Source organism: Rousettus aegyptiacus, unplaced genomic scaffold (assembly GCF_014176215.1).
Source record: "Rousettus aegyptiacus isolate mRouAeg1 unplaced genomic scaffold, mRouAeg1.p scaffold_m13_p_2, whole genome shotgun sequence".
Classification (NCBI taxonomy): Eukaryota; Metazoa; Chordata; class Mammalia; order Chiroptera; family Pteropodidae; genus Rousettus; species Rousettus aegyptiacus.
The window spans coordinates 17281902-17293991 of record NW_023416295.1 but is presented as its reverse complement, the minus strand read 5'-3'; the positions used below and the strand labels follow the sequence as shown (position 1 = coordinate 17293991).

The 12090-nt window shown below is 34.8% G+C and overlaps 1 protein-coding gene across 2 annotated transcripts in view; it reads right to left on the bottom strand.

Moving 5' to 3' along the window:
• Nucleotides 1-5409: 5409 nt before the first annotated feature.
• BARD1 (BRCA1 associated RING domain 1) overlaps nt 5410-12090 on the bottom strand; it is a 71224-nt gene continuing 64543 nt past the window's right edge. For both annotated transcript variants that reach the window (XM_016150055.2, XM_036236777.1), the window contains exons 10-11: nt 8257-8354; nt 5410-7174 (exon numbers count right to left, since the gene is read on the bottom strand). In XM_016150055.2, coding sequence (XP_016005541.2) covers nt 6842-7174; nt 8257-8354 — 431 coding nt within the window. In that variant the 3' untranslated portion in view covers nt 5410-6841. The remainder of the gene's footprint in view (nt 7175-8256; nt 8355-12090) is intronic.

The following is a 12090-nucleotide window of genomic DNA, read 5'->3' as shown; positions in this document are numbered from 1 at the left end:
TTGCATTTTCACAGCTCTTCCGTGAATACTGCCTTTACTTTTAGGTTACGAGATTTACAAATCTCAATAATATTTAGAAAAAAGTACTTGGCTAGAAATTGTAAGATAGGAAGGCTTGCTACTGAAAAGATTAATCATGAATATACTGATATTTTGTGTGAAGACTACCACAGATAGACTCAGTAAGCTTTTCTTCAAAGGTCTAAATCTTATTTGACAAAGAAACTTTATGTTAGCAAGTTGCCCCAAGCCCTACTTGACTAACCTGCCTTATTTTGTCAAACATTACTCTCAAAGAAAAAGATTACATTATTTCAGACAAGAGAATAACCAATTATTTCTAAATGGCAGAAGTAATGCAAAACACCAGACATTTCATTAACTATACATACAAGGTAAGAATTTCTGATTTTCGGAAGAATAAGCACAGATGTTTAAGGCATTGCTTCACTGCCTGCCCCTTCCTCGGCCTGAAAACCATGCTGAAACACTGGATGCACCTCAACACAATATACGGTGGGTGACAATGGCTTCGTAGATGGGAGGAAGGTTGAAACCAATTGCCCACAGAGAGGATGCAGACCAGGTGAAGGAACCTGATTGACTCCTCAAAACTCCACCTGGAAGGATAACCCCACCTTGCTACCTAAGAGTTATTTACCAAGCCAAAGTCAGGGGTGATGGCAGAATAAAAACATGTTTTAGACAAAATATTTACAGATTCTTTCTCCTGAGGCTACTGAAGGATATATTCCATCAAAACATAGATGTAAAGCAGAAAACAGAGAAGCAAACAGGTATGCCAGAATCTGGGGGAGAAGGGGAGTGGCTGGATGAGAGCTTTGCAGCAGGTCCCACTGGTAGGCAGTTCACGTTGGGGTGGGAAGGGGCTCAGGAGGGGGGTTTCCAGGAAAAAACGAAGCTAGTCTCTTTTCCAACCAGGTTTGTCTTGGAGAAAAAAATATATTGTGAGGCCTTTTTAGGAGATGCCAGAAAGTAGTGAAAGATGTAGACATAGGTTCAAAAATGTAGACATAGATTTTGAAAACTAATAAAAATTCAAAAATAAATGAAAAAGTTTGCAAAAAAAGGAAACGCGATCATTGCAAATAACTTGGAAGAACAGTGAGTATTCTCACAGTCATCACAGAGATTTAAATTATCTATTGGGAAGATAGGAAGAGGGAAGGAGAAAGGATCTCAGTGTCAAAATGATCAATTATTATAACAGGAAATCAATAGTTGTCTAAAATGGATGAATCAGGAGAACACAGTACATACTACTTACTTATATAGAAGGCAAATAACAAAGTAAACTACTAAAAGAGTATAAAGTGATTATTTTTTGAGTAGAGACTGGGAAAAAGGTACAGGAAACTGATGCTTTTTAACCTAAATCATTTAGAGCACTATTCAATTTTTTAAACTAGGTATGCAAATTACTTTGGTACAAAATGAAAAAAAAATTTTAATGTCAACAATCCACTTAAAAAAAAAAAAAACTTTTCTTACCTTAAAAAAACCTCCCTTCTAATGACTATATCTGAATTCATTAAAAAAACCCAGCATGAATATTTAAAAGATGTATTTTTGTAAAAGGTAGATGAAATAAATCTGGATATCTTTAACTACTGTTTAAATTATCTTGAGATTAAATTTGCTAACTTAGCAAATTAAACATTGAGAGCAAAAAACTCATTTTCTATTCATGGTTTCAGCAAGCTGCAATTCCTATTTCTGACTTGACTTCTTAATTAAAGAAAAAACCTTCTAATAAAATATTGGTAAAATGTCATCCTTTTATAAAAAACAAAAACAAAAACAAAAACAAAAAAAAACTAGAATCATCTGAGGGGAATCAGAAAACATTTAGTGAATATTATAGTAAATATTAATTTATCTGTTTCTAAGGATGAGTCCTAGGTACATTTAAAAAAAAAAAAAAAAACACCTAATTATGTCCAGAGCAAACACTGGTTGATTCTTCCAAGTGAGTCATATGTGAAGAGGTAGCCTTCTTTCATCTCCTGAAGCAGGTGACAAGGGCCTGCCTTGACCAAAACAAAAAACAAACAAACAAACAAAAAATACCTGTGCAATTACCTTTTACTTGTCTGGCTCTCCTCCTAGAGTGTAAGCCTTTTGAGGGCTGTGCCCAGGTCTTATTCACTTTAATTTTTCCATACGAACAACAAAGCCTGATATCTAGCAGTTTCCCAATAGATATTCAATGAATCAAATATTCAAAAAACGAGTAAATCAGTATCAGACTCCTGTTCGACCTCCTTTGAAAATGTAAAGCTAGATACTATTTTTAAAAAGGACAAAAGACATATGTATTACTGCTAGTGAATTTTTGCACAGCACTTTAAATAAGAGGATACTTACTGAAAAGTCAATTGCCTTTTTCACGAGACTTTGTGTTTCTGTCACATATCTGCAAAAGAAAGGTCAATAGAAAAAAAATCTTCAGACTGCATTTACTTTTCAGAATGTATTAATTCCCTTTTAAAATAAATATCATCTCGTTAATCAATTCCCTAGCCGAGAAAAATAATCCAAATATATCACCAGGTGTCAGGACTTCAGCATTCATATCAAAAGGAAATAATTATTATGATGAGATGGTGACTTTAAGGCACATCACTTACCGTACTCTATGCAAATCATATATACCTTAGATTTAGAAATATCTTAGGGAATCAGATACATTACATACACAGTATATGGTTAGTCAAATAGTCGCACACATTGTGCATTGCAATGGGTGCCTACATCAGAAACATGTTGTCTACATGGTATGACCATCTCACAAGTAAATTTATAACAATAATTGGTGCCAAAGCAGTGACTTCCGACTGTGGGAAATGCAGGCATAAAAATCACCTAGAATACTTTCTCAAACTATATTCCTTCCTCTCATGCTCTGTGTTCGAGCTTATTGGTTTTGGGTTGTTTTTAACCCTTTCAACTCCCAACCAATAGGGCATGTCCTCCCAGTTCAGAATCACTTCTGTACTGAGCTAAATTATTGACTGAAATATGTACTATACTTCTGGTTTACTTCTGTGCTCTAGGTAAAGCAACAAACATAAAGATTATTTAAGTTTTCGTAAAGCATGACTTAGTGGTGGTAAATTTGTCCGTTATATCAATTTGACCAGTTGGTTGTGGCTACTTGAAACAAGAGTTGAGAAAAAATTGAAGACCACTTTCGGCCTCAAAAAAACAGATGCGGTAATTAGTGACGTCCGCTGAGGCAGAGGCGGGGCTGCAGCACATGCGAGACAGATGTCCTAGACCAGCCCAAAAACCTCGGTCAAAAAGTCAGATCACAGGCTCTGTAATAGCAAATGCTTTGATCTACTTACAGAAGCAACGTACCCTGGGAAAGCGTGAGACAGAAAGAGAACTCACCTATTTAACCCGGGCCCTGCCAGTCATGAGCTGGTGGTCTAGAGTTCTCTGAACCTGTGGTTTCCGCATAACACAACAGCTCCTCACTGGATTAAGATCGTCTCTCAGGTCTCTATCCAAACGCCTAGGATTCCTTTTTCCCCCCCTTTTCTGGCTAGTTTCTGACCTGTAAGAGCTGGAGTGGTTTAAATTTTACATGTAAAGTCTCATCAACTCATGAAAATTATAGCGATCAATTAAGGCTCTTTTTCTAATTGTTATATTTTAAGCATAGCTATGAGTCTTAATCTGAATGTGCAAGGTATAGAGTGTACAATGCATTCTGTAGAGATAGTACAGCAGATGGTGACTTAGATAGACAGTATTTTCCCCACTTTACGACTATAATTCCCCACTTTATAAACTAGTAAAGCGATGGTACACAAACCCAGGTCCCACTGACTTCGAAGGCCAGGCAAGAGTCATGTCTCCTGTCTTTCATCTCTAAGCCTGATAGTAGCCCTACTGTCCTTCTCAGAGTAAGCTGCACAGGCATGCTGGTACACTGAGGCCAAAGGATTATGCTCAGGGCTGGGGTGTCAGACGTTAATCCTTTAGGCCAGGTCACAGTCACAACGGTCTAGTGCTTTCCCACTTCTCACACTCTGCCATTCCAAAAGAAACTTTCAGGTACCAAAAGGTGCACTCTACGTCTCAGAAAGCTACTCAAGTAATTAACATCCCTAACTGAAGTGGCCAAACATAATACAAATTAGTTGACTGAAAAAAAATTGCTAAGTTTTACTTTGATGTGTATCTTTCAAAAGGATCGACTCATAAAGATATACATTTAGTTCACAATTTTTAGCTAAGTCCATCTTCAAACAAAATAGTGGCTTATAGTTATAGGCATTATTTCCTGCCATTTTAATGTGTTTTGGTTAGAGAATAAAATAAGCATTTATGACTATGATGAAGTCCACGAGCCTTTAGAACACAACTCTTTTTCTACCCCAATTCATGGAAGCAGTAATAGCTAAAGTGTAATGTGACCCTCCTGCCCCAATCTAATTCCCACGGGAAACACCACATCTCCCAAAACATAATCTTCATCTATGCAGAGGTCACTTAACAGCTAAATTCATAAAGCAGGTTCAAAAGAAATTAAGACATAAAATAAATGGTGATTCTCATCTACAAAAACTATACTCAATGATTCCAAACTATCAAGGTTCCACTGTATTCAGAAAAAAATTATTTAAGGTAATAAAGTATCTAATATACTTTAGAAATATTTCTATCCAAAAACAACTAGTGTTTAAAAAGGTAAGCTTTTGTTAGCTGAATGATTTCCTCATAGGTCTTGCTGAGTCTCATTCTTAGGAGCGCAGAATAAGCCACTTCTACAGAAAATACAGAAACACAAATAACTTTAATGATTTATGGTAAATAAAAAGGAAGTTTGAATCTATGATTGAAAAATGAAAATAATTATAAGTATATTAATGCAGAAAATACAAGTTTCAAGAGCTTAACATCAATCAACTGCTGTCAAAATAAATATTTAAAGAAACCAAAAATAAAACTGCTTAATAGTGGGAGAAAAAATACCACCAAGGAGGAGGAGGATACACCAAGAAAGGGAATAAAGAAAAGTGAGCAACAAGCCCAAGGCGTTTTTAGAAACAGGAACGTGCAACAGAAGAGGAGACACAAACCTGTCTAGGGTTGTGACCAATGAGCTCACAGAAAGATGAAAAGTTAGTTATAAATCAAAAACGACTACCTAAATCCCAGAGTCTTAAATTCTTTCATCCAGACATTATCTAACTCCTCAGATTTGTTGGGTGCTATGGTGATCATCATTCTCCATTAGAATGAAATGTGGGACAAACACATTACTGGTTGGCGAGAGTGTTTCAGAGCTAATTCACCCTTGAAGGTCAGGGTCAGCAGTATATCATTATGTTCACATAATAGATTTCTTGATATGGAAAAGTAGCATGTCAAAGAAGAAATTAAAGTAAAATTTATTTTGAAATAATCATCAGAATATCAAATTTTCAAATAAATGTATCTTAAAATGTGCACTAAATTCAGACTCTCAGTATTCTAATACAGTGGTTACCAAACTGTTCTCTTTGCCCCACGAAGGACCAAAGGGGCGGGTCTCATAGTGTCTTCCTTCCAAGTCTTTAATATTATAACAACATTCCATTTCTAAGCATTTATGAATTTGGCTTCTTAAAAAATGTTTTAAAATGATGCAATCAGCCTTGTTGATCATAAACAAAGACACATTCAGACTACAGCAACCTCCCCAGGACTGCCCATTCTCAGGTGGTGTCCTGTCCACCATTGTGAAGCCTTGACTGTCTTGTTGTTGTAAGTCCTTCCTGCTCCTACCTCTAGACTGATTGTTATGGCCTTTTGTATCATCGGGATAAAATATACTCTACAATCTCCAACTTTTGCTTCCACAGCAATCTAAAAAGTTAAAAAAACAAACAAACAAAAAATCACCTTTATGAAGGAAGAAATTATGACCCTAAAGAATTATTTTAGCAATACATAGCAAAGTCTACCAGAAAAAGACTGCTTCCTAATTTATTAACATTTAATTGACAATTTGCTAGTCTGGTGAGACCTTCTAAGAAATAGCCACTAAAACGTGTTAGAGAAAACGCTCGAAGCATGTATACATATTTGTAGATAAATACAGAAACAAAATGATAGTTAACAGTAAGCAAGTATATATAATTAAAATATGTTTAATAAGCCCAATGTTGATTTTCACCACCAAAGAACAATAATGTTAGGGTTCAAATCATGATTCCCTGATGAACAGACAAGATAAAAATAAGGGATAAAAATGTAGGTATAGACAGTCACGTTAATTATAAGAAACTAAACAAACACAATGAAAGATGAAAACAACTGCAGATGGGAGAAAAATTTAACACCTATGGTGACACATGTAGACCAGGTACTCTATTTTCATTATGATAAAGCCAGAATAAATTATTTTACAATATGCTTTGTTTACTAAAAGAGGACAACTATCTCTATTGGCGGCAGGTGTGGCTTTTTCATTAAAGAACACTGAAAGGATGAGACAGTAATGATATCACTTGTATATTAATCAACAGTTCTGAGACCCTCTCATTAATCTTTGATAAACTGATAAATTTAAGTAGAAAGACATGATGAATCAAAATGTACGCCAGTCTTAAAAAGAAAATCCTTCAAAAACAATCTCAACATCTAAATGGCAAACACAGAATAAACTCCTAATCTGGCATAAGATTTTTTTAATTCAAGGAAAAAAATGTGAATGAGTTTACTTATTTATTTATAAAAATGTGAATGATCAACAGCTCAATGGCTGCATTCTCACACTGTCTAATGCCTAAGTTCAACCTTAAATGTTCATCTGGTGTAGTATTCAGCTGTCAAGAGGAAGCAATTCAAAGGACATCACACAATCTATAAACCAGCTAGAAGGAGCCATCCAGACTTTGCCCTGCCGAACCCTCTCTGGGCGATGATTAGACAAGTCCTCATAGATGATATACTGTGTACAGAAGCGCTGATCAGAATCTGGCTTGGCATGGTACGCAACTGTATTAATGGTTTGAGTCACGTCACTGTCTGGCTTGGGCTTTCTACTGAGGATCTGGCCCCCAGCTGCAGTGACGAGCTTAATAAGGTTGTCCTTTGGATGGTGTCTGAAGGTTCCTCCAAAATAGAAGTAGCATCCATCAAACAGCTTTGGCAACTGAAATAAGCAAAAAAAAAAAAAACTTGTTAAAAGCAAAACAAAATCTTTTAAAACACTCTATATAAATGAGAGAATAAAAACTAATGCCACGAGCAATTAAGCAGTTACTCAAGGAGGTGCTGGGACAAGTTGTATTTCAAGTAAACTCTCTGGGCCATGAAAATAATCATGCATTTATAGGTTTCCTGTTTATAATTTTTTTCCCTAAGATCAGTCACCATCTCAGATACTTTTTACTCTCCTCAGATTTTAGGTAGATTTTGTAAAAACCAAAAATGCAAACAAAAACTGTTCATTAAGCTTCCTTTATCGGCGAGTTTATTCATATTTTGTGTAACTTAATGACCCCAAAATTCCAAGGGTATATGAAATACACGTCAGCGATACTGGGCTAAACTTCATTAAATTGTAAGAGTAACGACTTATCCATGGAGTTTTATCCAATTCTGCCCATCCATATTCAGGTCCCTATATTACCAACCTAAGGTTTTCAGGGCAGCCACAATGCTCCAGGGTGTGGCCCACAGGATTCCAGGGATGTATTTCCCTGGGGCACAAAAGATTATAAAGCCATGGCTAGGGATCCATTAGCTAGGAAACGTACTTCTGTGTGCTTTATTAAAAAAAAAAAAAAAAAAAAAAAAAAGGTTTCACAATGTCCTTCTCTGAAAATTTTTCTTCATCATTTCTAATATACTTACCTATATAGCAACAGGATAATGGAGTATCATCCATTAAAACTGCAGTACACAGTAATAAAGACGTATGTAACTAAATCTGAGCAGCAGCTGTAGGTTTTCTTTCAAGTTACTTCCTGTATCTGTGACTTACCTCAGGTTCTGAAAGGTTTATGGAAATGTTTAAGATGCCAAAAACCCATTAACAGTATGAAATTATTACCTTCTGGATTTTACTGCTCACCATGACCATCTCTCAGAATCGAGTGCTTGAAATAAGTACAATTAAAATTTTAATCAGTCACCTGTACTTGTTGAAAGGGCAGGAGAAGTTTTTCCTGATGGTGATAACAATATTCAGTTATAATAAGAACAATGAAAGTAGTAGCAAGAGAAAAATACCAGCTGTTCTCTGTTGAGCCTGCTTCTCTGTGGTCCTCCAGGAATTTCATACTTTTCTTCCTGTTCGCATTCTTTTCTTTGTAGACATGCTTTCACCCCTGACAGGGGGAAAAAAAAATGATAAAAGCAAAATTAACATTATTTAAATACCAAAATGAACATTAGAAATACCAAATGAACATTATTTCTTTCTCACTGAAATTATACAATTTACCTAAGTGGGTTTTCTTCATGATTTTGTTTCAAAATAAAAATCGAAGTTTTACTTATGCCAAAACAAAATGTAACAAAACTGGCTTTCCATATAAAGAAAATATAAGAAATCTCTCCTTCAGAAGACTGAAGTAGTACCGAACACTAACAAATTTTAGTTTTCTTTATGAAACACCTAAATCAATACACTATTTCATACACAAAGAATAAAAATCTAACTTGTTATTTATAGCAATTATCAAAATGAAGGTGAATAAAAAGTCCCTCGTTTAGTTCAGCCCACAATGACCTGAACATGAGCGTTCATCATTCCCACTGCTCATTTTCAGACATGTCTACTCTCGTTAGACGGTAAGCGACCTGACATTAAGAAAATTGCTTTAGCACCTAGCTCAGCTGGCCACACAACAGAGACTCCACAGTATTTGTTAAAATAAACAATATACAGAGACTAAGACAAGTCTGGGATTTGACAGGTACACATTGATGTCACCATTCTAGAGATGACTTATTGAATATTTCCAATGCTTTAGAGCTACTTCAATTGAAATGTTCAAAAATGCTACTTAACTTATAAGTCAGAAGATTTTAACAACTCAATCAATATTCCATCTCTTCAAAAACAGGGCTGTGTTGAGACTAAATTTTTTCTTGACTCGGGACTATCTGCATATTCAAACTCAACACCTGATCTTGGGCTACCTATAATTCCCTATCACATGATTCTTAATTTGTTAGTTTTGCTTGTGCTCTCGCATCTCTTTCCCCAGTGTTTTTAATATAAAAATCATATTTAGCCAAGTTTGCTACATTAAATTTCTAAATCCTACTCTTCTTACTAATTAATTGTAAATATCATGCTTTTGCAAAATCTGTTTGCTTTCTGAATGTAATAAATTATATTTATAAATACTATAATTTTTAATACTCGGTGAGTAAAAAACTATCTAATGAAGCTAGTATTAAAACATTAACCTTACTGTGTTATTGAAAATTAGTTTCAAAATAAAATTTTTGCCTAAAAACACCACGAGTATGCCCACTGGCTACATCGTATGTGTCCATGTGAAACACCAAGCCCCACCAAAACATCAGCAATCTAACTAAATCACTGACTTATCTCAAACTCATTATTTTACATGTAAACTGTTACTTTTACTTTTTACCTTTTAAGCATGTAGTCCTCTTCCTAAATCTCCTTTTCTAACGATATTTGCAGAGCATTCAGACCAGAATCTTTAGATAAATGATTATGACAGCCTGTAAATCCAAGGACTTAACACTGAATACGCCTATGAAATCTACTGTAACAAGTGACTGGCTAATGTCAATTACAGAAATAAATAAATGGGCTTCGTCTATACTGGCTGATTATCCATTTTATGAGTTTATCTACTGTCAAAAAAGCATATTAAAATGGCATATCTATTGATCCTGCCAACGTGCTGATGTTCGCCAATCAATAGAGCAAAGCCTTAAAAGATACCAGAATGAGATAAGCACGGTATCAAGAGAAACGAGATGGCAGACACCAAGGAGCTAGCACGGCACTTCCACAGGAAGATGCTAGTGCTTTGATGGTATAAATACGGCTCAAGTCATAAAACTTTCAGTTTTATAGCCATTGTTAAGTAAATTCCTGTAAAATAAGGCAGAAAAATCCATGCTCTAATAACGATTACTGAGCTGAATGAAGAACACATTCCTCAGATGTTCTCCAAGTCCAAGTAACAATGTGCTAACTTTTATGTCACATAATAACAACTAAAGAAGAAGGAAAATACTGTGTTTTGTACCACCCCTCCCCTTCCCCCACACACAAACCAAGGAACAGTTTCCAGGTCTATAACATGCTTGAATGGTGACAAAGTGTTCTGTTAGAGTTGCAGTCATAGCACAGAAACTATCAATTTTTGAACATCAGGAGTGACATCTAGTCGAAGGGGTGCAACTCGAATGCCTACCAGGGCCAGTGAATTCCATAAACATGTGAGGAACCCGGTGTTAACTGGCAGAAAGTCGTGGAGAAAATGCACAACATACTTAAAGACACAAAAATTAAATGGTTATGCTGGACATAACCACATAAATTGTATCTGCTTTGGCCCTCTCACTGCCAATTTAAAATTCCTGATGCTTCATCTAATTGACCTCTTCCTTTCACAGAGAAGGAAACTTAAGTCCTAAGATATTTAAGCAGTTTTCCCAGGGACATAACTAAAATAAGAACTGATATATCTTCCAATTCCTAGATTAGTTCAAAATCTTTATTCGTCTTTAATCTTTATTTTATTTTTAAAAAGCATCTTAGAAAACTCCAGGCATTCTCTATTCAGATTTAATATATTGTACTTCTCTGGCAATAAATCACATAACAAGTTAATAAATGAATAATAGGAGCTGGCCAAAGGGTACACGAATGGCAAAAACTGCTGACTCCCTTGGACGTGTGGGGAGAACAACACATCCGGCTTTGTCTTCAGTGAATCAATGAGTTTCATTAATCTCACTGCTGCCAAAGGTGCCACTCTAATTTGTACCTTATGAGTTTCAGAATAAAGATGTACTTTTCGGTACATTTAAAATAATTACAAATTCATATTAACGTCCTGGTGAACATTTTAGATAAACTGTACTGGTTTCCTAAACGAGAAACAAGAATGAAATACTTTAAAATAAACTTTCAGTGATTTAAATGGTGCTACATTAACATCATGAAGGAAGTTGGAGAATCTTCTAGCCATAACATTACCTAATTAACAAGCAAGACTAAATGATAGATTTTTTAAAATATGAAATCGAGGCATACCTCCTTTTATTGTGCTTCACTTTATAGTGCTTTGCAGATACTGTATTTTTTACTTATTTTTCAATTACAGTTTACAATCAATATTATTTTATATTAGTTTCAGGTATACGGCATAGTGATTAGATATTTATATAAATCACAAAGTGATCCCATCTAGCACCTTATATAGTTCTTGCAATATTATTGAGTATATTCCCTATGCTGTACTTTATATTCCTGTGACTAATTTCAAACTACCAATCTGTATATTTTAATCTCTTCACCTTTTTTCACTCAGGCCCTCAACTGTCCCAACCACCTGGAAACCACTTTGTTCTGTATATAATAGATGATATGTTAAGGTTTTATTTACTCGTTAAAAGTTAAACTGCAACAAGAATTCTTAAGCCTAAAATATCAGACCATTCACAACATTCCTAGACATAAATGCATGTAAAGTATGATATATATTGTAAAACACAGTAAGATTTTAAAATAGGCCCTAACTCACCAATTTAAAGATACTTCTTAAAATTTAACCAAAATATATTTTATATTTGTAATATGTACTTAATTAAGTCCGTATTATTCCATCATCTACCACTACATAGTTTAGCAGAAAGATGAAATCTTATTCTTTCAAAGAGAGATGCATATACAAGATCACTTATTAGCTTTCTAAGCTAATAATTTTCAGACTCAAATAACTTTACATGATCGTCATTATTTATATAAACGGATTTCTACATATTCCAAAATGATACTTTAAAATACATCAAGCCATTATATCCTTATAAAAGATATGCTTTATATTCTCTTTTTTACTTTTTACA